The 24,739-nt window shown below is 48.1% G+C and overlaps 12 protein-coding genes across 12 annotated transcripts; 5 read left to right on the forward strand and 7 right to left on the reverse strand.

The window, feature by feature from the left end:
- Positions 1-372: 372 nt before the first annotated feature.
- Positions 373-1,850, reverse strand: N7519_000026 (NAD(P)/FAD-dependent oxidoreductase; the record flags this gene model as incomplete). Its single annotated transcript, XM_057286806.1, has 6 exons — positions 373-454; positions 508-581; positions 650-1,543; positions 1,601-1,648; positions 1,702-1,746; positions 1,797-1,850. The coding sequence occupies 6 exons, from the start codon at positions 1,848-1,850 to the stop codon at positions 373-375; spliced, it is 1,197 nt and encodes a 398-aa protein (XP_057152889.1).
- A 565-nt stretch (positions 1,851-2,415) lies between these two features.
- On the reverse strand, positions 2,416-3,507 carry N7519_000027 (sialidase family protein; the record flags this gene model as incomplete). Its single annotated transcript, XM_057286807.1, has 1 exon — positions 2,416-3,507. The coding sequence occupies one exon, from the start codon at positions 3,505-3,507 to the stop codon at positions 2,416-2,418; it is 1,092 nt and encodes a 363-aa protein (XP_057152890.1).
- Positions 3,508-4,035: 528 nt separating this feature from the next.
- On the forward strand, positions 4,036-5,414 carry N7519_000028 (Aminoglycoside phosphotransferase; the record flags this gene model as incomplete). Its single annotated transcript, XM_057286808.1, has 2 exons — positions 4,036-4,133; positions 4,187-5,414. 2 exons carry the CDS (start codon positions 4,036-4,038, stop codon positions 5,412-5,414), a joined length of 1,326 nt encoding a protein of 441 aa, XP_057152891.1.
- A 734-nt stretch (positions 5,415-6,148) lies between these two features.
- On the reverse strand, positions 6,149-7,198 carry N7519_000029 (uncharacterized protein; the record flags this gene model as incomplete). Its single annotated transcript, XM_057286809.1, has 1 exon — positions 6,149-7,198. The coding sequence occupies one exon, from the start codon at positions 7,196-7,198 to the stop codon at positions 6,149-6,151; it is 1,050 nt and encodes a 349-aa protein (XP_057152892.1).
- A 449-nt stretch (positions 7,199-7,647) lies between these two features.
- On the reverse strand, positions 7,648-8,982 carry N7519_000030 (NADH:flavin oxidoreductase/NADH oxidase family protein; the record flags this gene model as incomplete). Its single annotated transcript, XM_057286810.1, has 1 exon — positions 7,648-8,982. One exon carries the CDS (start codon positions 8,980-8,982, stop codon positions 7,648-7,650), a length of 1,335 nt encoding a protein of 444 aa, XP_057152893.1.
- Positions 8,983-9,977: 995 nt separating this feature from the next.
- On the forward strand, positions 9,978-12,510 carry N7519_000031 (fungal specific transcription factor domain-containing protein; the record flags this gene model as incomplete). Its single annotated transcript, XM_057286811.1, has 8 exons — positions 9,978-10,045; positions 10,094-10,867; positions 10,920-10,986; positions 11,045-11,234; positions 11,287-11,467; positions 11,528-11,686; positions 11,737-12,222; positions 12,474-12,510. The coding sequence occupies 8 exons, from the start codon at positions 9,978-9,980 to the stop codon at positions 12,508-12,510; spliced, it is 1,962 nt and encodes a 653-aa protein (XP_057152894.1).
- A 63-nt stretch (positions 12,511-12,573) lies between these two features.
- On the reverse strand, positions 12,574-13,851 carry N7519_000032 (CaiB/BaiF CoA transferase family protein; the record flags this gene model as incomplete). Its single annotated transcript, XM_057286812.1, has 1 exon — positions 12,574-13,851. One exon carries the CDS (start codon positions 13,849-13,851, stop codon positions 12,574-12,576), a length of 1,278 nt encoding a protein of 425 aa, XP_057152895.1.
- Positions 13,852-14,503: 652 nt separating this feature from the next.
- Positions 14,504-17,341, reverse strand: N7519_000033 (Zn(II)2Cys6 transcription factor; the record flags this gene model as incomplete). The annotated part of the gene is made up of 6 exons (XM_057286813.1): positions 14,504-15,530; positions 15,622-15,810; positions 15,872-16,497; positions 16,559-16,639; positions 16,672-17,137; positions 17,190-17,341. 6 exons carry the CDS (start codon positions 17,339-17,341, stop codon positions 14,504-14,506), a joined length of 2,541 nt encoding a protein of 846 aa, XP_057152896.1.
- A 625-nt stretch (positions 17,342-17,966) lies between these two features.
- On the reverse strand, positions 17,967-18,875 carry N7519_000034 (oxygenase MpaB family protein; the record flags this gene model as incomplete). The annotated part of the gene is made up of 1 exon (XM_057286814.1): positions 17,967-18,875. One exon carries the CDS (start codon positions 18,873-18,875, stop codon positions 17,967-17,969), a length of 909 nt encoding a protein of 302 aa, XP_057152897.1.
- An 859-nt stretch (positions 18,876-19,734) lies between these two features.
- On the forward strand, positions 19,735-21,137 carry N7519_000035 (DUF3712 domain-containing protein; the record flags this gene model as incomplete). The annotated part of the gene is made up of 4 exons (XM_057286815.1): positions 19,735-19,952; positions 20,026-20,450; positions 20,507-20,631; positions 20,688-21,137. The coding sequence occupies 4 exons, from the start codon at positions 19,735-19,737 to the stop codon at positions 21,135-21,137; spliced, it is 1,218 nt and encodes a 405-aa protein (XP_057152898.1).
- Positions 21,138-21,449: 312 nt separating this feature from the next.
- N7519_000036 (cytochrome b5-like heme/steroid binding domain-containing protein) lies at positions 21,450-21,831 on the forward strand (the record flags this gene model as incomplete). Its single annotated transcript, XM_057286816.1, has 2 exons — positions 21,450-21,603; positions 21,659-21,831. 2 exons carry the CDS (start codon positions 21,450-21,452, stop codon positions 21,829-21,831), a joined length of 327 nt encoding a protein of 108 aa, XP_057152899.1.
- A 264-nt stretch (positions 21,832-22,095) lies between these two features.
- N7519_000037 (uncharacterized protein) lies at positions 22,096-23,752 on the forward strand (the record flags this gene model as incomplete). Its single annotated transcript, XM_057286817.1, has 4 exons — positions 22,096-22,659; positions 22,738-23,023; positions 23,100-23,205; positions 23,308-23,752. The coding sequence occupies 4 exons, from the start codon at positions 22,096-22,098 to the stop codon at positions 23,750-23,752; spliced, it is 1,401 nt and encodes a 466-aa protein (XP_057152900.1).
- Between the last annotated feature and the right edge of the window lie 987 nt (positions 23,753-24,739).

Raw genomic sequence — 24,739 nt, forward strand, 5'->3', positions numbered from 1 at the left:
CTAGGGCAGTGTCCATGGGCATAGCCGCCAGTACGCCATTGAATTAGTTAGACATTCACGTACGACGGGCGGAACCTGCATCAGCCGAAATGTTTTATGTTACTTTGTTGGAGATGACCAAGTTCCTGCCTCAGATAGTACGTTGCATGTCAGTTTAATAGTTTGGAAAAAAGGTCAAGATTTCCTGATGTACTCGATAAAAGTGTAGATCACAGACCATTCACGGCTGAGATTCTTCGCTTTCAGTAATCTTGTCGTGCTGCGGACTGGGCGAAGATGACCCGAGCCTCCGTATCAAGGTGAAAGAATTCTAAATTGGTTGAGGAAGATGACAACTTTCTCTCTAATCCATTTCTCTCATGTCTTAAAGGGTTACAGGTGGTATTGACGAGGATTATCAACCGAGATACCCAGCCTTTCCCACATAGCTTCCACATTCATATCCTCTCGGCCACTGGGGAAGATGTTAGCCTCTGATGGTGTGATGCAAGAAGTAAAGGAACTCACTCATCCTTTGGGTTGATCCAAGGCTCTGTCTGACCCTCTGCGGTATTGGGATTACGGAAAATCACATTGTGTTTCTGAAAAAAGAAGAACAGTTAGCCCAGTCAAGTCTCGGTGAATCTCCATAAAGGCCTGATTGACGTACCATGCCGAGTGTCAAGTGAATCGCCCCAGGTCCCTTAACAAACGTATCCTCAGCAGCGCGGCCTTCGATCAACGCTTGTATGTTCTTCGCAACAACCGCTGCCTGTGCTGAACCTGGCCGAGCCGCCTTTTGGGCACCGGTGTCTGCAATATCACCCACAGCAAACAGGTTCGAATATTGCTCATCCAAAAACTGCATAGTGGGTCTAACGCGAATATATCCATTATCTGGATTGACGACCGACTCGGCATCCGGGCGAGAAGACTTCAAGTCAGCCACCAATTGGTTATTTGGGGTTTGACCGGTGGCCAAGATGACGAATTGCGTGGACTCGGTGGTACCGTTTGTGAGATGAACGTCAAAGGTGCTGCCATCGTTAGGGAAACCACTCGGTGGAATAGTGACTCGAGAACCAGTGATGAGTCTGATTCCCAGCTCATCGAATCGTCTATTAATAAGGTCATGGAGTCCAGAGTGGAAGTTTGGCATCACCCGCGGCCTGGATTGAACCACGGTGACTTCCTTCTCTGGATAATATTCTTTCAGATCGGCCGCCATTTGGACACCGACCGCACCACCGCCGACAATCAAAATTGACTGGGATCTCTTAACTCCAGCTTGATGCTTTTGCAGATATTCGACTGATGATGCCTTATCATCATCGTCCATGGCCGCAGGCTTGGATAGACGGGTGCCGGTCGCAACAACAACATAGTCAAAGGGAACATCTTTTGAGCCCTGCCATTCACGGTCCAGCTCAACGTGGGTGGACTTGACCGACAACACGCGAGCCTGGACTACTCCATGGGAGGAGGGATTGGGCGACGCATTGAATATCCCACTGTACGGAATAAACGCTTTGTGTTCCTGACCCGGAACAATTGCAAACCGAGGCTATGGGTCACGTTAACTCTGGAGGTTATCTGCAATGCGCGTTCACTAGGAACTTACAAAAGTGAAAAGATGGTGGAAGTGGCTATGAGGCTCAGTCAAGAGAACCTGCACAAAGACATTAGCTTCATCTTTCAAGGTAGACCTAAGTGGTAACTTACCCGATGTGTTGAAGGCACAATACGTGCGAGCTCCTGAGCCGTCGTCTGTACTGACATTAGTAGATTGTCTATGTTGGGCAGCAGGATGAACTCACACGTCCAACGAACGAGCCACCAACGACAATGATATTCCGAAGTGAGGTTGCCATTTTCCAAGATGAAGTCTGAGGGGAAACTCCAAGGTTACCCAGAAGGACCTTTTATAAATAGCAGCCCTTTTTGTAATCTGATCTGATTATCTGATTAACTCCGATAAATTTCCCCATTCGGCTAATCCCGAACCACCGGAGTAGTTTATATCCGTCGAAAAACCGAACGCCACCTCCAAGTCCCGGCATCCGACGTGAAACATGCAAATTTGTCTGGGGAAGATGTAAGCTGGGGCCGATTCTCGGATGATGACTGCCGGGCGCGTTGCGGAGAAATTGACCAATGAGAGAGAACTAATCTACGTATGGATGCTCTAGCATATTATTGTGGAGAGGTACTACAAGGAGGCCCTTTGATAAGAGAAGGCATAATTGGTATGATATTATTCAACTACCCATGTCCTGGGAACATAGGAACCACTCGAAATTTCGTAAAGAACACGGAGATCGTCCAGCGAAGCATCCTGTAAAGGAAAACCCACTTGGGGAAGAAACAATATGACGAAGACCCTGGACGCAGTCTCAAGACTTTCGCCAGGTAGAGAGTACCTGCAAGTTCAAATGTTTACGCAGGGTGCCAGGTGATGGTCTTCGTAAGCGGTCCACCGCGATCATAAGTGGCTAGCACGTTGTGGTGATCCAATGCCATGATTCCAGGCCAGAAGCTGGAGGCTGGGGACACAAGGGTTGGAGAGCTCCATTGGACACGCCCTTCGACTGGTGGGCCAGCGAATACGACCTTGATCGAGGCATTCTTTACCCATTCCACGCGGTCGGAGTCTTCATCGGTCATGAATATCGTAGCCATGGATCCATCCGCAAAAGAGGCAATCTGGGGAGAGCCTGCATTATGACCCTGTCGTGGGCGGTAGACTTCATGGCGCCAACCCCAGGTCGCGCCGTCATCATAGGATAGAAGCGCTTCAACACTGAACGGTCCGTATCGGGTGGTCTCGAATACCATGAGAAGAGCCTCGCGACCGTTATCGAAAGTTCGTGCAATGCCGCACATTCCATCGCGAAGTGGATCTTGTTCACCATGCAGACACGTCGGTTGAGTCCAGGTACTCCCTTGATCCCGCGAGACGACTAGCATGGTACATTGGTTGTTATGTGCGAATTCCTGCGAGAAATAAAGCTGCACTTCACCCTGGCGTCCAACACGCATGAAGGGTTCCCAAATGCCCAAAGGAGGGCGCTTCTCGGCTGCCTGCGAAGCATACTGCCAGACCCGGCCTCCATCCGTAGACCGGCAGACAGTGATACGGAAGTGCGTGGGGCCATTCGGGCCCGTGTCGTGATTGCGGAAAGCCGCCAGTATCGTCCCCGGAGCCACTTCACACAAAAACATGTTATCCACGTCGCCAGCAGCCCGAGTTACCTCGGAGAAGTCTTCGAACGTGCGGCCGTTATCGGTACTTTTTGCGACGCGGAGTGAGCGTTGTCCATCGGGGAATCGGGTAAAGGACGAGAGGATGGTGCCGTCGGAGAGCCTGCAGAGACGAGGGTATGTGCCATTGTTGGGAGGTGAAGATAATCCGCGTTCATCGTTGTTCAGGGCTGGTCGGCCTGGAAGTCGGACGGGGGAGTTCTGTTGATGGACATGATCGTTGAGACCTAAGGTCTTGAGGATCTTTTGGCCAAAGTGTCCAGGCATTTTTGATGTTGAAAATTCAACTGTGTGACAGAATAGAAAGTTGTGCAAGGCTACAACGTTTTCTGTTAATGCGCGGAGAGACATCGGGGGCATATGACGTCAATCCAAGACCCCATCCTGCTTACCTAATTGTTTTCTTTTCAGGTATGCCTCAGGCGTCAATTCTCATCTCGACATGTGACAGGACGTGTTCAGTAGTATGTTCATGTTTCCGAAGAGGCTGGCTCACACCATCCCTGGAACTCAGCTTTTGGGCAGACGAACGAATACCCTTTACGAACTCATTTTTCTCCCGCTCAACCATCTTCAATCGAAATGTCCCAAAATCCGAACCCTAACATATTCACTTATGCCCGTTTTGACCTTCAAGCTCTGTGCCAACGAGCGAGCATGCTGCGGGGAGTTCCATGTGCTTGCGACCCGGATAAACGTCCTGCCTCGGGGAGTTTCAACTGGGCTATATTTGTTTCATTTGAAGATGGCGTGCGATGGGTCTTTAGATCTCCACACGCTAGAACATTTATGCCAATGGAGATGGGAATAAAGCTACTGACCAGTGAAGCTGCCACGCTCCGATACCTCGGGGCTCATAGCGATATTCCAGTTCCAGAAGTATACGACTATTGGTAACGAAATCCCCCCAGACCGTAACGCTCTAGTCCTAATCTATGTATTACAGTGCTTCGTCCGATAATGACATCGGTATTCCGTTCATTTTTATGAGTGAGGCACCGGGCCAGCCACTGTCAAAGTCTTGGAGATCAGCCGGTTCTCCTCAACCTGACCTAGAGTCTGCCAGTAAAGCCAAAATTCTCTCCCAGTTAGGCGCTATTACCTGGAAACTCTCGCAGTTACGATTCGATACAATAGGTTCACTCTTTGAAGACGACTCCTTCGAGATCAAGGAATGTCTCTCACGTGGTCATATGTTACATGAACGATATTCTTTGGAGATCCCACGAGGGCCTTTTACCTCTGAAGCGAAGTTCTATGATAGCCTTGTTTCTGCGTTCTTAGAGCATGCAGAAATTCTACAGTTATCACATCATTGCTTTGTGGCACCTGTCCCTTCACGAGACGACTATCAGTCTAGCAAACAATACGAGAGCGCTGTGAACCTATGGAACGACTTCGTGACTGTTGGAGGTAAGACCGACTCGTCGGATAACAGACTGGATTATATTATCGCAGGCGACACTCTCCGTGACATTATACGGAAACTTGAACTCGTTACTACCAATTCGGAGACTTTTCCGTTATACCACCCTGATCTTAGCGTCAATAACATATATGTTGATGATGATTATAATATCACCTGTATCATCGACTGGGCATTTGCTTCATCCGTTCCTGAATCAATGCTCTTAACAACACCAGGATTGCCACAGTACCGCGACGAAATAGGTTCGGAGCTGCATCTAGCCTTTATAGATGGATTTCTTGCTGCTATACCTAGCTCGGTAGAAGAGAAGTGGATCCACAGATATCACGATTCTCTAGAGCGGAGCCAAGTCTCCTGGAGATTGAGCCGACTCCTCAGTCTGGACTCGATTAGTGATTATACTCTCTTTGCTACTGTCTGGAACTTTGCACGTGGGTCTGAACAAGAACAGGGCCTGGGCCATTACTTCTTACAACAGAAGAGTTCGCCTCACTACATCCGACTTTACAACGAAGTTCAACAGGATGATCAGCCGCTTTCGAAAATTGAAAAGAACGAAAAGGATTATTTTCGAAACAAGGACCTCAGACAGACAATAGCTAGGAAGCTAACGCTCATGTCCGAATGGAAAGCACAGTTTGCCGTCAATCATCCGCCGAGACTTCGGACAGACATGTTTGTCACTTCTCCCCAATTGTGGAAGTGGATTCAACAATTTGTGCAGGACTGGGAAGACATGCCTTGACGTTCCTATACCAGACATCACCATCTCAAGCGGATTTGCTCAACTGGGACCTCCTACACATCATTGGTCGCATCGTCTTTCGCCTTTACGACTATGTCGCTACATTTATATGCTCGATGGTCCGTACTGGGCTCTCTCAAAATTACTTCCACATAGTTTGGCGCTTAAAGCCGAGGCCACCCCCATCCAGCGGTAGCCGGTCATAGCCAGCTACTTTGGCCTCTATTGAATTGGCCAGGCCAAAAAGGTGGGAGGTAGGTGCCTGGTGGAACGAGAATCAGCATGACTCCAGGCGTATGTAAAATACATTGGACCTGGTTTTCGCAATATCTCTCCGTATTCATGGATCTTCTACGAGGCCGGCTTTATTTTGCTTGGCCGAGACCGCGAACTGAGTCTTGCGAGAATCCACCATATTGGGTGCCCAGAGGAGCTACCCCTTGACGAGGACACTATCTCACTTTCGAACGTTTACAGACGCAAAGCTGGTACCCTCGCGTGAGGAACTGCTTACTTCGTTCACGCAACATGTGATATGAAAGATGGCGCCTGGATGTCGAGTCATCAGGGAGAGAGGTAATTGAGTCCAGGGTTAAAGTGCTTGATCAAATTATAAAACAAGTTATCCAAGTAATCCAGCCCTCCCGAAGAAAAGAAAAATCGTTCATCATCAGCTTCGAGTGTCCCGAATGGTTATTGTGACATGTTCCCAAAATCATCAAGTCTCCCCTCTATTATCCAAACGATACCTTGACAAGTTTTGCGGGCTCGATGAATGAGCCCAAAACAGGCGCAATTTGTCCACCGTTGGTGCCAACATAGAGTATTTGCCGGTCTTTGCTCAATCGAACTGAGCTTGGACCTGCCAGCTGGGTAGATACTTGACCACCTGTAACGAGGGAGATCTGACCCGAAGGCGTGAGGCGCACAACGGAGTTCTGAGGGGCTGTCGGAATATACGCAATACCATCCTCGGTCATCTCGACGTTATCCGGTAGGAATCCACTTGCAATAACCTCGAAATCTCCGACTGGGTTTGCCTCCTTGTCTACCTTGACCCTGCAATACACCATTTGTGTTGTGCCGGTATAGTAAACATAGTCACCAAGTACTGTCAGGGCATTGACACCCAGAGGAAGACCCTGACCCTCCGCCGGAGCCATTGTAGTATCATTCAGCGCGACAGAATAGTCTCCTGTCTTGGTATCAACCTTCCATATCACCCCCTTGGGACTATCGGCAATGAGAACCAAATTCGACTCCCGTGACAGAGTGGCCATGCCGTTCAAGGCCTCAGCATCTGGCATTGCGACGATCTCCGAGGCCGTTGGTGATTCCAGCGCCCGGGCATTCTCCTCAGAATCGCTCTTGGTGAAATCCAACTTGTGGACCGAGAACGAGGCTGGACCTGGCTGGAACGTTTTGGCAGAGAAATTGCCCACAACAACTGCGAAGACATCGTCGTCGATCTCACTGATTCCGAAGCAGCTGGTGACGTTGGGGAACGAGTAGGCAAGGGTCGCGTTTCCGGTTGTGGTGTCGAAAAGCCAAACTTCGGGGGTGTCCAGACGTGTCAAAAGAAGGTTGCCGTCTGATCGGATGACCATATTGTCGATCCATGAGCCATTGTTGGGAAATTGAAAGAGGGTCTCGACCTTCACATTGGGCCTCTCGTTGCGGTAGGGGGTTGCCGATAACTTTGCAGTGTGTTCGAAGAAAGGCCAGGAAGCTAGAGCCACTGGAAGGATAGCTAGGCCGCTGAGCAAGGTGCTATGAAAGTGCATGTTGTGGACAATGATCGGATGGTGAAATGAACAACAGTGAGGGATGTCCTGATCAGCGATATGCTATTGCAACACGAGAGCCAATAGGCCAACGACTTGCACATGCACGGCAAATACACCTGTTATTATTATTATCCCTCTAATAATGTGAGAAGACCATGTTCGACATTCCTCGGTGGAAATGTTTTGTTGTCGGAGTTCACCCCTACATTCCTGCACAGCCATGAATTGTCCAGATGCACCGATTAACAATGGGACACAGACAGATAGATGGGTGAATGTATTCTTAATGTTATCGGCTGTCTGGTTGATACTCCATTATAATCGTGGCATAACTACACGGTGGGACAACAAGTACGTCGATATCAATATGTTTCAAATATAGAATGAAACGTAACTAGGCATATATTCGTGACTCTCGACATCCTCTACTTCCCTTGACATTGCTTTCACAGATGACTCTGGAATGGTACACCCTTGGGAAGCTGAGCATAACCGTACATGTTCATTGCCGCACCGTCTTTCTGCATCTGCTGCGCCCATTCTCCAAGACTTTTCATGAAAACTTCCATATTGGCATCACAGCTCAGATCAATCGGTTCTTCGTCTTGCGCGATCTGCAACATTTGTGCGCCAGCAGCAGGGCTTGTCTGGAAAAAGTCCTGGGGATCGATCTTCTGCTGGATTGCACCTTGTACACTCCCGGAGAGCAGCTCCTTTGGCAAGCGAGGCTCCTGGGTAATGGAGCGGCCAAGACCAACGCCATCGACTGTTTTCAGAGCCTGGACCATTCCAGACGCTGTGCAAAATCCTCCAGTCACATAACTGCGGGTACGCTTGAGAGCAGGAGTGATGAGGTCTGCAAATTCCAGGAAGAACGATTCCCGTTTCTGCGAAGACTCCCGCTTGTGCTGGAAGGCACTGGCTTCATAAGTTCCGCCAGACAACTCAACAAAGTCAAAGTTGGTCTGGTCGAGGATCTCACACAGTTCCTTCGACTCCTCGGGGGTAAATCCATGTTCTTGGAATTCCACCGAGTTAATCTTGATTCCAATGATAAAGCCGGGATCTGACACTGCTTGGCGAATAGCCTGGGCGATTTCCACAATAATCCGGGCACGATTGGCCAGGCTCCCACCGTATTTATCTGTCCTCTTGTTCGTTGTCTGGGACAGGAATTGCGCGAGGAGATAGCCATGGGCAGAATGCAGCTGAATACCGTCGTACCCAGCCTTTTGCAGGTAGACGGCTACATGCACAAAGCGGCGGATAATATCCTGAATCTCCTCCTCGGTAGCTGCGTGGGGTTTTCCAAATGCGCCGAATTTCTCCACGACCAGCTGGACATCGCTAGCAGAAACCGGGTTGGGTTGCAGCTTCTCAAATGTCTGACGACCGGGATGGCTGACCTGACCAACGATCAAACTTCCGTGCTTCTTGGCAGCCGTGGCCAATTGCTTGAATGCTTCAAATCTTTCCCCGCTGAATGGGTTCTCGAGATCAATGATCATGTTTCCTGGTGACTCGAGCTGGTTGTATGCAATCATAATGTTGCCGGTGAGGATAAGTCCAAATTGACCCTCTCCCCAGCGACGGTAAAGATTGATGAGATTCTGGCTGGGAATACCTCGAGCTGGAAGATCCGTCGGAGACCAGGAGGCCATTCGTTCTGTCAGAGCGGCCTTCAAAAAGCGATTCGAAGCTTTGCGCTGACTGAATTCGAACTGCAAAGGCGCCCCAAGAGGCGATACGTCGACATTTTCGCTGGGAAACCTTGGAGACATAGTGAAACAGGGTAATATATACTAAAGATATGTGCGAAGATATGTGTGTTCTGGGACATAAATTTACATTCAATTGAGGCACATAGCTTCTTTTATCTGCTAGACCTCCAATCTTGGTCACTAATCCAGTTCCACCCAGTTTCACCCAGTCCCACCGTGGATCGGCAGTCTTTTCGGCCAAACGTCTGTGGAGGGAATGAAGTCCGAGTGTGATCCACTTCCTGATATACCTATATTGTAAGTATCTTGTTAACTGTATAAGGTTGGAATGGTTGGAATATCCCGGAATACCCTCTAGACACTTGGTATTGGGCATATGCATATCCTGATTTAAACAACATGAATTCACGCGAGTTAATTGCCCCGAAATGTTTTCATTTTTTGATTCCAAGTTCTTCTAGTGGATTTGTAATCATATATTCCCTCATGTTGGCGTGGCATATCATTGGTCTTGTTCCAGTGTCCGAAATAAGGTCCTTATGCATAAACTGCCTATTCCGTACATAACTATATGCATCTAGTATGCACAAAGTATTCTATGGCTCAAGGATTTCTCTTCTACCTCTTCCCTTGATATCTTGGTCCTGACGAGTCTCAATAGGAGGTAGCCATCGGCAGCATCCGTGTTAAGGGTATATATTTTCTGTATTGTGCACGCCACGCTCAACGCGACATGACAATCAACGTTGTGACATCAAAATAATAAAGGTATTCCAAGCGATGAAATACAAAATAAGAAAACCAGCTACCATGATGAATCCCAAGATGAATACCAAGATGTCGGCAAAACACCGAGGCCATATAACCGAAGAAGCCGAGCCCCACCTTTTCCAGGACAAAAGAATGGCCTTTTGGATATTCAAATATTGTCTGGATTCAAACAGCCGATTCTTCTATTATCGATGGAGACTGAAAGTACAGATCGGCCACGCACGCGGGCAAAGAAAGCATGCCTGTCATGTAACTCGCGTCGCGTGCGGTGCAACGTGTTAGAAATGCAGCCCTGCCAAAACTGCGTGTCATGGAATCTCACTTGTGAAGTAGGGGTTTCACGCCGTGGAAAGTAAGCATATCATGGAGAATTGCTAGAGTTTATACTCATTCCAGGCAGATATCCCCGCCGAAAGAAAAAGGGATCGGCTCGAACATCCACAACGCCGATTAACCCGGCGAATGCGTCGGATTCCCGACTCATACAGGGACAATTTCCATTACCCGGGCACAGCTCTCAGTACCCACCGGCTCGTCCCGTGACAGCAGAGGATGCGATCCATAAAACCGTGTTCCTCGGCGAGTCAAGTCCTCTCACCTGCGTTGTGGACGAAGGGCGACGATCCCCAGACAAGGGGTACGCGTGCAGTATCCAAAAAGGCCGACTTCACTACTCCATTTCTGAGATTAGTGGCGCAACGGAAAGTAGCCAAGATTCACTGGGTCCCCGTCGCAAGCTGATACATGATCGTCTTACCCGTGAAGGGGCCTTTGTATTCCCGTCGCCTGCTGTCTGCGATACGTTACTTCAAGCTTATTTTGACTGGCTCCATCCATGTTTCCCAATTCTCGATCGGGCAGATCTGCAATGTGACTACCAAGATGGCACACTATCACCATTACTCTTTCAGTCAATGCTCTTCATTGGAGTGAGCCTGTGCTCGGATGGAGCTTTGAACACCACGGGGTTTGGTAATCGCTACCAAGCGAAAGAAGTATTTTACCAAAGAGCAAAGGATATCTATGACTCAGGTTGGGAGATTGATACGGTTATAAAGTTGCAATCCTTATTTCTCCTGAGCTTTTGGCGTGGAAGCCCAACCGAGGAGCGCGATGTTCGATTCTGGCTTGGAGCTGCCATCAGCCTGGCCCAGAAAAAGGGCATGCATGTCATGTACGTCGTGTGCCTCGTTTTATTGGGTCCGAATATACGCTAACATGCATAGGTCGAAATTGTCCTTCCTCAATACCAAAGACCAAAAGCTTTGGAAACGAATCTGGTGGGCTTTATATGTACGCTTCTCGTTTATTACTATTTTGCTTATAAGACCCGAGGTTAACGTTGCATCAGGTTCGCGATCAACAAACATCGGCAGCTTTGGGGCTGCCACCTCGAATACGTGATGAAGACTGCCAAGTCGCTGACCTTGAAGCTGTAGACTTTGAGGAAAGCAAGCCTATGGGACCTCCTGAAATATTCCGCACACCACCAGAAGTCCACATTCCTTATGTGATTGGCATGGCCCAACTAGCCAGATTATGTACGATACCCTAGAATATCAGTATCGCATTTGCTAATAACTTTACCTTTAGTGCGGGAAATAGTTTGCAGCCAGTATCTACCTGGTCGATCCAAGTTGGACCATGAAGCTCGACCAATGCTCCGTCAGCGTTTAGTTGACTGGGAGTCACGCCTCCCAAAAGAAATGCAATTTCAAATGCCCATGAGCAGGGAAGCCATGTTCCTAGTTGGCATGCTTCATATGGCCTATAAGTATGTACTGCTGCGCCAGTACTATTAACCGAAGAGCCTTTTCGGCTAACATCCCTGCAGCAACTTGTACATTCTCCTGTACCGACCCCTTTTCTTACAGCCCCCAGGCCAATCGGCGAATCCAGAAGGAAACGTCGCCCTGCATGCAGCGACACGAAGCACCCGCATTTTAGAGGACATGCTCTCAGAAAATCTGGTCCAACATGGATCAGTTCACCTGTCAGTTCTTCTCACGATCTCTAACTAGACCAATACTAACACCAAAGCAGAATCACCCACACCTTTTCGGCTTTATGTATACACACCATTCATTTCGGACGCGTCACAGGCACAGCCCGCAAGTTAGCAGAACACAGGGCGAAGTTATGCCTATTGGGGTTGAAGGAACTGCAGAAATCATGGGACTTGGAGAACTGGGTCCTGGATCTTTTCTTCCGGTGCTTGGATGATCGTACTGCTCGCGATCTCCGACTAGCAGATCCTGCTTTGCCATCGTCAACATCACAAACAGGGGGTCGAAATATCGAGATGACACCTGCGTCTCCTGCCAGTGGTCCATACAGACCCCCTTCTCCTACCGCAGGGGACGATCTCTTGCAAACTACCAACCCAATGCCTCACCATAACCCCGGGGAAGAGGCTGCAATTAACATGGACTGGTATGAGCTGTTCAACGTGGAAGGCGATGATGTTATGGGCCTTGCTGGCTCATTATCAAACCCAGACTATCTGAACCCACAAAACCTCGAGTTTCTGTATCGATTTCTATAGTGATGCAAATTCGACCACAGTACCAATTTCGATATCCAACTGCGTATTGAACATGGAGATCTGTAGAACTGCCGCCGAAAATGACTGCTTTGATGATACCGGAGTTCCTGGAGAATGTTGGCGTCTTCTTTGAACAGAATATGTGATTTTACCTCACAGCAAATGAACAGGTTTCAAGTTAGTCTGCACATACTGGCCCTGGCCTTGAGACACTGTTTTATACGAGCGAGTGCAGACAGGTGACATTCGCGCTCAGTGAGGATATGGGGTGAACAGGAACATCAAATGAGCTTGTGTGAATTCTTGGGCTCTTATAATATCGACTGTACATGAGATCAATTTGATAGGCCCAGCTCCGCAAAGATGGCTTCATTGTGCTCTCCCACCCGTGGAACCGAACCCATCTGAGCGCCACGTCCATCTCTTTCAGCTGAATTGGTTGATCCAGGAGGCAAAAGAGCCGGAATAGCCCCTACAGGAGTCTGAATCTTGGTCCATCGATCTCGCGCTTGAAGCTGAGCATGGCCCCATACACTTTTCATGTCATTGACACTAGCGTTGGCGATAGATGCTTCGTCTAACCGAGCAATTGTTTCCCCTGTCGTAAACTTCGAGAATGCATCGTGAATAATGGATCTGAGCTCATCCCGATTTTGAGTTCGTTGTGAGTTGCTGGAAAATCTAGGGTCGGTGGCCAGATCTGGTTGTGAGAGGACGCCATTGCAGAAACTGACCCATTCGCGCTCATTTTGAATGCCCAACATAACCGACTGGCCATCACCAGCTTCGAAAGGTCCATAAGGGTAGATGGCTGCATGCGAGGCACCTGCTGGCACTGGACCCGGAGCATTGTCGAATGCATAGTACATGGGGAAGCCCATCCATTCCACCATGCTTTCCAGCATAGAGATGTCAATATGACAACCCTGTCCATCTTTACCACGCTGCAGTAGTGCCGAGAGAATATTGCTGTAGGCGTACATTCCCGCAGCGATATCAGCGATAGAGATACCAACCTTTACCGGCTCTTTTCCAGTGCCTGTGATGGAGAGCATTCCAGCCTCACTTTGAATAAGAAGGTCGTAGGCCTTCTTGTCGCGATATGGACCATCTTGCCCATATCCAGATATATCGCACACGATCAGACCAGGGTATTCCCCTTTCAATGCCTCGTGAGAAAGCCCCAGTCGCGCACTGGCTCCCGGGGCCAAGTTCTGAACGAGAACGTCGGCCTTTTCAAGGAGCTTCATCAGGACGGCATGGTCCTTTTCGCGTTTGAGGTCCAGAGCCAAACTCTCCTTAGAGCGGTTCGTCCATACGAAATGCGATGCTAGACCACCCACTCGCGTGTCATAGTGTCGTGCAAAGTCTCCAACACCTGGTCGTTCGACCTTGATGACTCGAGCTCCAAGATCGGCAAGTTGTCGAGTGCAAAAGGGCGCAGCAATAGCTTGCTCGAGACTAACCACGGTAACCCCAGCGAGAGGCAGAGACCTGTGTTCAGCAGCATGTGCGCTGGAGTAAAGACGCGATGTGAGATATGATCCTCTTGCAGGTTGAACTGCGCCCGACGGGGCATGGGGCCGGGAGGCAAGTGAGGATAATAATCTCATTCCGGGGTGAGCATTGGAACTTGCCGTTATTGTGAAATTGGACTGCAGAGACAGCTAGCTGCGTTATATGTATGGAGATATTGCTCTGAGGGTTTGAGTTCCTGAATCCCCAAATACTCGGGGGGAGAGACCTCGGCCGAAACGCCGATCTACATTTAGCACATGCCAAGCCCGACGAGTCGGCTATATGCCCAGGTGGACATGGTGTATGACAGCCAGGTGCAAGGAACTGCTGTTGGGAAAGCTATTGAAGATGAAGAAAGTCTGTGTTGCATTCCGAAATATACGGAGAGAGGGAAGAAGAACGAGGAAGTTATCTGATCCTTTGACCCATATGGCCTCACGGCCCAGGCACCCATTGGTGTTTGTTGGATGCCTGATCTGACAGGCAAACAATCTTTGCCTTAGGCACCATATGGGGTAGTTACGGATGTAGATAGATAAGCCCTCACTTCTCCCTGTCCCTTTGTTTATGAGTCCCACAGCTTTCCTGATACGAATAATTCTCTAGTGTGATTCACTAGAACACTTGCTTTTGTCGATCAACTGTATAAATCAATGTTTTGCTTTCGTTTGTTGTAGACAGTTAGTGCGAGTATTTGGTTAACTTCCTTTTTGGTATATCCATGCCATTATTTAGCCAAAGTCTGCCCTATCTAACAGCCCAGTTCTGTTCGAATGCTTCGTGAAAGAACGAGTCAAAAAGTGTCGAGTCAATAGCTTCGACCGGTTGAGGTAAAGTGGTACCATAGTCAAAAGCTGGTTGCTCCAACCGGCACTCGGCCTGCATGTGACCGATAAGTTCCAATGGGATACTCACGGCACAAGCTCCCGTTGTATTGTCTGATACACGTTCGCAATCGCCAAAGTCCATGAAATCTAGGTTCGGTGCGGTACTTTCACAAGTCGTTTGCTCCGCTACCCTGTTGATGTATTGCAGTTGTTCATCTGTCATCAAAGAAGGTGTTATGGAATAGGGAAATACATCTGGTGACGAGTGGTGGTTGATTTGGGCTGTTTGCGGGGTGAAGCTCTTCTCGGGCTCGCTCTCAATAGTGGTGGTTTCCAAAACATCTCGCACTTCAATAGATGAACGCACGCTCACGGGGTATCTCTGTCGCTGCACTTGGTTCATCTGGCTTAAGTGTGAGTTTGTGGAGTCAGATGAAGGTATATCAGATGTCCAGGGAAGTCGAGCAATAACGCCCATGGCTGGAAGGTCGCGAACAATTTCAGGAAGACCACTCGCGGATGGCAGTCTCCCAATTTCTAGGCTGTAGTCTACACAAGCCGATATCAAAAGATATGCCCTCGGACACCGAATGAACGCGTCTTGCCAGCTCGTTGAGCGGTTCGGTTTAGGCGACATTGATTCATTGGAAGCCCTCTCCTGGCGCTGGGTGCTGACTAAAGAGTTTTGTCTCGCCACGCCATCACATGAAAGTAATGGAGCTGTTTTCTCTTCCAAGAAGAAGTTTTGTGTCGTCGTATAGGCAAGCTGCAAGATATGGTTGGTCCCGACGGCGACGAAATCAGTGACATCGTAGAGTGTCTCCGAGTGACGGATGATTTGACTCAACGAGTTCAAACGTCGTTGTCTTACCTCTATCTCCTCACGAGAAGGGGATAGCTTGAGGTCTATAGCTGCCAGTACGAGTGGCATGCCGACGTATCCAAGCCTGCAGTTCATATTAGCAAAATAGTTCGCGTGGCAGGGAAAAGTAACAATAGGCCACCTGCGACAAAATCAGACATGAAAGGAGTACTAACACGCTTAGCGGAAGACTGTCAGCATATCCATTTACGCTGAAGTACTCCATCACAAGGCTTAACCCGTCAATTCCGTCCCTTAGGTCATTGCTAATCTCTCGAACCAGATTGTTATACATGTCTCCCGCGTAGAACAAGTTTTCTTCTAGAACAAATGCCGCATATTGCGCCAGATCCACTCGCGCTGCGCTAGAATTACACAGCCACTAGGTTAGATTTGAAGACAATGGGGTGCAAGGAGCTCACGAACTAGTAATACATGTACGTCATATAAGTCAACATTGCAACTGCGTTATTGCCTTCTGATGTCGACGTCTTGTTTGGTGAGATTAGAGGCTGCATCGGTAGTTTCCACTCGTCGAGTGATTTTTTGATAGTTTTTATTCTCGACAAGAGGCCCTGGAATTCAATCATAGATAGTAACCGTCTTGGGATCTTTCGATGGGCGAACACTAAAGACACCAGATCTGTGAGTAGCACCGCTAGCTCACATTGATTTTGAAGGGCGCCGAATAGACTCCTCTTGGTGTTATAGTCGTAGACTCGAGATTGATACAACTCTTCACTGAAATCCTCTATACTCAGCCAGTCACTCCATCTATAAAAGCTGGAGGTCACCTGAGGACGGCGGCGTAGGCCAATACATAGGCTTCGGTCACGAAGAAGGATAGACCACCAAAGTCGTTTCTTAAGCGATATTGCCACATCTTCCACCAGCAAAGATGGTTGAGCGTCGATAAGTATAGCGTGCTCGATGGCCCTTGTGACCCACAAACTTCCAGCCTGAGGGTCTTCCGCAGAGATATAGTGCGTAAGTAAAACCGCGCCTTGGGCGTTTGCATGAGACAGCTTTTCGGTCCTCAGTTCGAATAATAGCTACACTTCGCGATCAATACCCGTTTACGGCAGAGGTGACACTGAATCTGGGGATGCCTACCTTAGCTCTGTCGTACAATTGTTTACGTGCATCCCTCCTATCGTTGAATCCACATTGACGCAATGTCTCCAAAGACACAAACTAGTATGGTTTAGTTTGAATGCGGTAGTTACCGGAGGGACGACACTTGCCGGACAGCTCGCGAAGATCAATGATTGTAAGACAAAAAGAGATATTTTAGCACCGGTAGGTTGGTTGTTTCGATAAATGCGCCAGAACTTAGCCTCGTCCAAGACAGGTACCAGCGGGTGAATGCGCTTGAAGTACTGTTGAGCAAACTCGTCGATTGCGTTAGAAGCTGGCAAACTCAAACAGCCCTTGGATGCGAGAAATGCTACATCTTCAGAAGGGAGCGACAGCAGTTGTTGCGAATCGACAAAGGCGTATTCGGTATACGGGACATTGGGGGATTGAGGTGAGCTTGTGCTGCGATCATCCAAGCTGAGACCATGAGCGCGAAGCTGCGAAGTAAGAGCTGGATGATTGGGTGACTGATGCTGACCATTGGATTTCCGGCCAGTAGTCACGTTTGACCCTGAGCTTTGATGCGTGGGAAGCGGGTTTGCTGAGCTTGAGGACCTAATAGAGGTCAGTAAGTGGGTGCGTGAGAGCAATCTTTCTGTAGTCTCACTGTTTAAAATTCTTAGCCCGAAGAACACATTCACTTCGACCGTCTTGTCGACACCGGGTACACGGAGAACCGAGGATTGACGCATCGCATCGCACTTTGCGATGGTGACACCAGGAGCAAGCCGTTGAGGCTCTTGTTGTGCGTCGCAACATTTTGTGACCTACAGTTTGTTTTGATGTCGGAATTTTGAGGAGAGAGGATGGGGCATAACAGCGCGGGGTTGAGGAGAAATCCATTGAGATCCAGAATCTGGGGAATGATCAGCGGACATTAATCTTGAAACGTTGGAAGAAGCCGACTAGCTGAAAAGCTATGTGGAATTATTTTATGCTGTCCATAACTACCACAACCACAGGCGTCTACTGGATACTCTAGCTCCATCGGCTCTGAAAGCCCAAATATACCCCAACCCTCCACCATGTAGATGGACCTTTAGACCTTTAGACCTTTACCTTTAGATCATTTCGACCATTTCGACATGTCATTTCTAATACGATGATCCCCATTGATGAAGCACGTCCTTACCCCGCATGAGCACACGCTTACCCGAGATCGGCTTCTCTACAATCCTTGCACCTGAGTGCCAAGCACATGTCTACATGTTTAAAATCTCTTTTCATGAGATCTAATGGATATAGTATGACATGACAAAATGATTATAATCTATAGAATTGCACAACGGTCCTGAGGGGGAAAACCAATCTCGAAGAAAAACGACCGAATTTCCAGCTAGCCCTATACTTCGCCAATGCGTACCTCCACCCAATTGGTCTATCATCATTTTGCCTCGTGTTTCTTCAATCGTTTCCGCATGTCCTTCAGGTAATACCGCATAGGATAAGTGCGGACGACTTTGGGTAGGAAAGGATATGTGGCCCTAGTGACACTCATAGTAACCCGGTTCGCCGCTCGTCGAACCGAAGTGGACTTCAACCCATATGCTTCCCGCAAACGAGGTGGTAACATTTCCGCAGTCGTCAAGCGTACAAGTGGAAGTACAGCTCGGACCCTAAGTGGCGCGTGTTTGCTGTAAAGCAAATCCTTCGCAACATTTTTTGCGCTTGAAGTAATCTCCAGGTTGGTAACCTGATGATCCCAATATTCCCAGAATGCCTTTCGGCTGGAAGGCCACATTCCCGATTCGACTCGAAGCGAGACAGCTAATATGGCGTACTCTCGGTACAGCGCTTCCGCTTTTTCCTCGCTCATCCGTCCAAAGATCTGCTGGTAAATGTCGGTGCCGACAGCGTAGAGGGTGGAGGCTACCCATAGTTGCAGTTTGGGGTCATTGGCATTATAGCCAGGTCCATTCACTGGGGCATGGGCACGTTCCACCATTTCAATTACGGATTCCTTCTCCTCGCGGCTACCATACGCCATGCAATATATGTATGTCATGGTGGTTCGTAGGCGATCAAGGGTGCGATAGGCGAAGTTGCTATGCTCGTCCACGCCTTTGCCGACGCCAGGCTCAGCAATCTGCAGCAAAATTGCAGCTGCGCCGCCAGCTAGCAAGATTGCTTCTTGCACAATAAGGCGGATATTCTGTGGGTTTTCAAGTGCATCCAGGAGCTGAGGGTCTGCAGCACCAGTAGCGTCAATCTGCTCGGAGGGCTTCTCGCTCTGTGCGATTGTACCATTTGAATAGGTGCCGGTCGTGACTAGCTCAGTCTTTGCTTCATTCATGTTGGATAATGTCAAGAAATAAGTGTTTCTTCCAATTGCGTATGTTGGTTGCACTGGGTATATGAAGAGCTACCAAGTGGTTTTATATAAATATCGGTGCCACCACAGGGTGGGCCTTAGGCTCATTTTATGCATATTATCAATTCTAAACCCATGAAAATACCATGATCTCTCATGTTTTGCATCTGCAGCTGTTCTGATATTCATATGATCTGTCCCCGGTACCGCGGGCCGGGCGGCAAGGTCTAAATCAGCCTAAAGGGCCAACGTTGGAGGTCTGCTTGCGTCAGATTACCTAGTACCGAGGACCGCTGTCCCGCGGACTGACACGAGGTTCTGGATACGGATCCAGTGGTGATTTCCGCTGCCATAATGGCGGGGTACTGTGGGACCTTTCATTGCGGTACCAGAGCTTAATCAACACATTATTCTTTTGGAGATCCTGAGATCTACTCAAAGTACTCTTATTATACAGAAAGCTTCAATGAGTCTGCGCCTCATTAGACCCATGTAAATTAGAATGAGTTTCCAGGACTCAGCTAATTATGTTTTGCAAACTAAACTGATATACTCTCTGCAACCCATTCAAACATTTAAGAGACATGAATTACTGTAAATGAAAGCATAGTTAGCCCAAAATAAATTACACCTGGTGGTCAATCTTCTGGGCAAAGGAGGATGTTCAAAGTACATACGAGGGACAATGCACCAATGAGGGACCGGCCGTTGTCAAGTATGTAGGCTAAAGATCAATACCACATATATAAGGGGCCTGAACAAGAGGTCAGTCCTTATCTGACGGCCCAAGGATCTTCCCCAATTATTGGTATTGTGCTTTGGGATTCCCTTGGATTTCAAAATGCCCAAAAGAAGCTACATCATAGGCGCGGACCGAAGTTTGTCCCTTGACAAAGAACATGGCACTCAACACGTGGAAAATGTCGAGGGTCGTGAGAAACTAGAACCTACTGGACGTGTCAAGTCAGCTCAGATAATTCTGCTACGGCATTGGAGGAGATTTTGGTGTTGTTATCTCTTGGGGATGGTCATCTTCCTTGCGACTTTCCTTCCGATCTTGTTAGTACATCCCACTGGAGATACCGATGACAACCTACTCGCTCGATCTTTCTAACACCACTGATTTATTTAGTTTCCTTATCATCATCCCGGCAATTGCCCAGAGACTTGTCGATGATACGGTTCTCCCTGTGTACTCGGCCGAAATTTTGAATCCCACGCCAGACGAGGTTAACTTCGTCCTTCACACCTCCATAAACATTCCGCTGAACCTCCGCGTTCGAACCGACCCATTAAGTTTGAACTTGTTTAACCGCGATGTGAAACCCATGAAGAAGTACTTGACCGTTGATATGCCAGCCTACAGCCTCAAAGGGAAAACCAATTTGGATATAACGAAGAATGGTACCAAGATTCTGGATCAGGAAGAGTTCATGCACACCCTGGAAATGGCCGTCTATAACGAGCGTTTCACTATGTCTGCGAAAGGTTCCACAAATGGCCATCTGGGCGCCCTGAAGGTGCCACTGACTTTCGACAAAGATATTGAGCTGGACGGTATGTGTGTAATAGCATATATGCCGATATAAATATTGACACCTTGCTTTGTCCAGGACTCGATAAACTCAGGGGCTTCGCTATTGATTCCGCACGGCTAGTCGTCCCGAAAGAAGAAGATGGGACTAATTTGAGGGGCACAGCAATCTTGCCCAACCATTCTGTCTTTACCTTTGCGCTGGTATATTCTTCGATACGCCCATCTCCGAGTCTGGTTGCTAACCTCTGACCTTATAGGGTAATGTGACACTGGATCTAAAAAGCACGAATATCCTAATTGGCCAAGCCACCATCGAGGATGTGCTTCTGAGGCCTGGGAACAACTCAGTGGCTCTTCGTGGCCACCTCGACGTAGGTATTGTGCTCGATCATCTTCCGACAATTCTGGCGGCACAAAGTTCGGCAATTTTGGAAGGTCAGCTCGAGCTTTCTGCGTCGGGAAATTCAACAGTCTACAACGGGGAACACATTATGTATTACGAGAAGGTGCTGCAGGGACTGACGCTCACGGCACGAGTTCCAATTGCGATGGTATTGCTGAACACGTTGAGTGGGCTCATGGATTCCACCGACTCAGGAGGTGGGAGCGGGCTTAATATCTCAAATATCCTTGAGAAGTTGGATTTGACAAACAATACGGAAGCGGAATTGGCAGTAAGATCGCTGAAGGATTTTATGGACGGCTGAGTTTCTAAGAAGTAACAATATATGAATTCATTTTCAACGGTCTGGGTCAGTAATGTGTACTAAGGCGCCGAGTAGAAAGTCGAGTTATCTTCATGCCCCACATGTGAAAATCCATTCAAGTATCTATTACCGTAGAAAGAGTCTTCAAAATAGCAATCCCACATGATACCGGTCGTGCTGCCACCGGGGAATGGGCCCCTCTTCCCTTTGAACCCCGCGTCCGCCTCTCCAACTGAGTCTTCGACGGTATATTTCCTCGCTTTAAGTGCGTTCAGTTCATGCCATTTCTTCGCAAACCCCCCTCCAAGCACGATGAGTCATTCTCCCGGCGATCCAACTCTTACTATAACTCATTCTCCGGAAGAGGTCTCAAAACACAACCATGCCGCTGATATGTGGATCATCATCGACAGGGAAGTGTATGACTTGTCACAATTTGCCAATGAGCACCCCGGAGGGATGAAGAGTGAGTGTGGTTTAAGATTGCACACAATCAGAGTCTAATTGATATCTTGAACTAGTTCTGTTGTCGGTTGCAGGGAAGGACGCAACAAAACAGTTTCGTCGTTATCATAGGGACGCGATATTAAACCGATTCAAAAACCAACTCCAAGTAGGGATACTGGACACCAGTGAAAAAACGACAAAGAAGTTCTTCAGGTCCCGCTTTTGGGCGTTAAGCAAAAGATCGTGATATCAAAGTGCAAGGGATATTTTAACATTTTACCTCGAAGCTTTTTCAGTTTTCCTCGTTGCGACTATGCATCGTGCCCGCGTAGATAACTAGCGGAAGTTGTTTGAAAGAGATAAATCATATATTAATTCACAATTTTCTACTTGTAAATGGGAGTACAGTCTGGTCACAACATGTAGTTAACTAACGTATTTCACAAGCGAGCTGCGCACCCCACCCAAAACGCGTCCGTAAATTAGCACTTAGTTAATTCAACCACCCACTATGCCACCAATTCGCTCTCAATCCTCTAAAGATTCAATAGAGAGAGAGGGTAGGATCTTATTAGCTATCCAGGCTTTTAAGAATAAAGAAATCAGCGCTATTCGCGAAGCAGCGCGCCGTTTCAAAGTGCCCGAATCAACCCTCCGGACACGTCTTTATGGGACCACTTCTCGCGCGAATTCTCGCGCCAATTCACATAAACTGACAGAAATTGAAGAGGAATCTCTTGAAAAATGGATTCTCTCTATGGATTCTCGAGGATCAGCTCCCCGGCCGTCTATAGTACGAGAAATGGCGAATCTTCTTCTTGAAAAGCGCGGAACTACCCCGGTTCTTTCGGTCGGCGAAAATTGGGTGACGAACTATGTGAAACGACATCCTCTTCTATCCTCTCGGTTTTCGAAACGGTATAACTACGAGCGTGCGAAATGCGAAGACCCGAAGGTTATTACGGAGTGGTTTAATCTTGTTCAAAAAACCATCTTACAATTCGGGATCGACCCGGACGACGTTTATAACTTTGATGAGACCGGTTTTGCGATGGGATTAACGGCGACTGCGAGGGTAATTACGAGAAGTGAATACTACGGTCGGCGAGCACTTTTATAACCTGGAAATCGTGAATGGGTGACTGTTATCGAGTGTACGAATGCTGCTGGCTGGGCTCTTCCGCCGTGTGTGATTTTTAAAGGCAAAGTCTTTATTGAATCCTGGTTCGATAGCCTTCCTTCTGACTGGCGTTTTAAAGTTAGTCCTAACGGCTGGACTACTAATGAAATTGGGATTCGTTGGCTTAAAAAGCTCTTTATTCCTACTACTTCTTTACGTACGAAGGGGGTGTATCGGCTTTTGATACTTGACGGCCATGGAAGTCATTTAACCCCGAGATTTGATGAAATTTGTGAAGAGAATAAGATCATACCAATCTGTATGCCTCCGCATTCCTCTCACCTTTTATAGCCTCTGGATGTAGGCTATTTTGCGGTGTTAAAACGAGCCTATAGCCGGCTGGTTGAATTTCGAATGCGGTGCGGATCGAATCATGTTGACAAACTGGATTTTCTTAAAGCATACCCTGCTGCACGAATGGAAGCCTTTAAATCTGAGACTGTTAAAAACAGCTTTCAATCTACTGGTTTAATCCCTTTTGCACCGGAGAGAGTGATTTCGAAGCTTAATATCCGGCTTACTACCCCTACCCCCCCCTTCTAGCCGGGGTAGTGATTGGGATCCGAAAACGCCCTCGAACTATGTGCAATTGCAAAAACAAGCTTTATCAATCAAAGCATTGCTTCGTACAAGATCAAGAAGCCCCCCGAGCCCGCTCAATTCCGCTATAAACCAGGTTTTGAAAGCCTGCCAGATCACGATACAATCCGCCGCACTACTAGAGAGAGAAGTGAGCGATTTACGCGCTAAAAATGAGAAGAAGAAGCAAAAGCGTACTAGATCCAGAAGGCAGATACCGGCGGAAGAAGGCCTCTCAGTTCAAGAAGCATCTGCATTAATTATGCAGCCGGTGGAAGCAATAGAAGCACCTATACCCCCGCCACGAAGAAGGCCTTCGCCACCTTTACAGCCAAGAACTAGGGCTTTACCAACATGCGGGCTATGTAAAAATCGGGGTCATAGGAGAGATGCATGTCCAGATAGATGATGTTTTTTTTAAATTTAATTTAATGGCGTTTTGGTTGAGATAAATGCATTTGAAATTAGTAGGTTGGGTGGGGTGCGCAGCTCGCTTGTGTGCGCAGCTCGCTTGTGAAATACGTTAACTGCCACATGTTTGATGCCTGCTCTATCAGGCCAGTTATGGCCTGAGGGCCTGAGGTATCCATGGGACAGAACCTTTGAATAGCCCTCTCCCTCTCTCCCCATCTCTCCTCTCTCTGTCCGACCTTTTAGAATCTCACGCAGTTCTCTCCATATTCCCTTTAGTAGAATCTCCAGAATTCATGAGCCTCTCCACCCAGAAAGGACCACTCCTTGTTTTTCTGATGCTTCTACTGGGACCCACAACTATCAAAATCCACTTTGGTGCGTGAGAAATTCTGCACAGACTGGATCGGACCAATTACACAATCCGGAGGAAACCCGGGCCTTCGACCCGTTGGACTAAAGATCAGATTACCTTCTATCATGGCTGATGTCGACGACACTGATGGGCTGATGGGGACTCATACTCTCGTCTCAACAACTCATATTGCAAGCTAACAGAGACCTGAGGAGCCCTGGAGAGAACAAAGAGAGAGAAAGGAGGAGCCTTCCATAAACAAGCAGGCAACAACACAGAACAGAAGCTCTCTCCTTGGCAATCACACAAGATTCTGCCCTGGTCAATCAAGCACCACACCACGTATCATGCCAACAATATCCTTGTTAACCCCGTTCATTACTTTTCCCCACATAACTATCCTCAACCCCCATGTGGCTTCCAATGACCTTCATCTTGGCTTCCCGATGTGGGAAATGTGGGGAAATGTACTGATATGACACCCCCCGCTTTTAACCTATCGGCTTTTCCATTCCGTCCCTAATACGGCAATATACGACATACACGAAGCTTTGCCTTCCTTTTTTTTGAATAGCCATTTCCACCTGACACATGTTCCCGGCCGGACCGCGGGAACAATCCGTTGCCTTT

The sequence above is a fragment of the Penicillium mononematosum genome (genome assembly GCF_028829835.1).
Source record: "Penicillium mononematosum strain IBT 11891 chromosome Unknown utg000001l:1.0-4488741.0:1.0-4491989.0, whole genome shotgun sequence".
Classification (NCBI taxonomy): domain Eukaryota; kingdom Fungi; phylum Ascomycota; class Eurotiomycetes; order Eurotiales; family Aspergillaceae; genus Penicillium; species Penicillium mononematosum.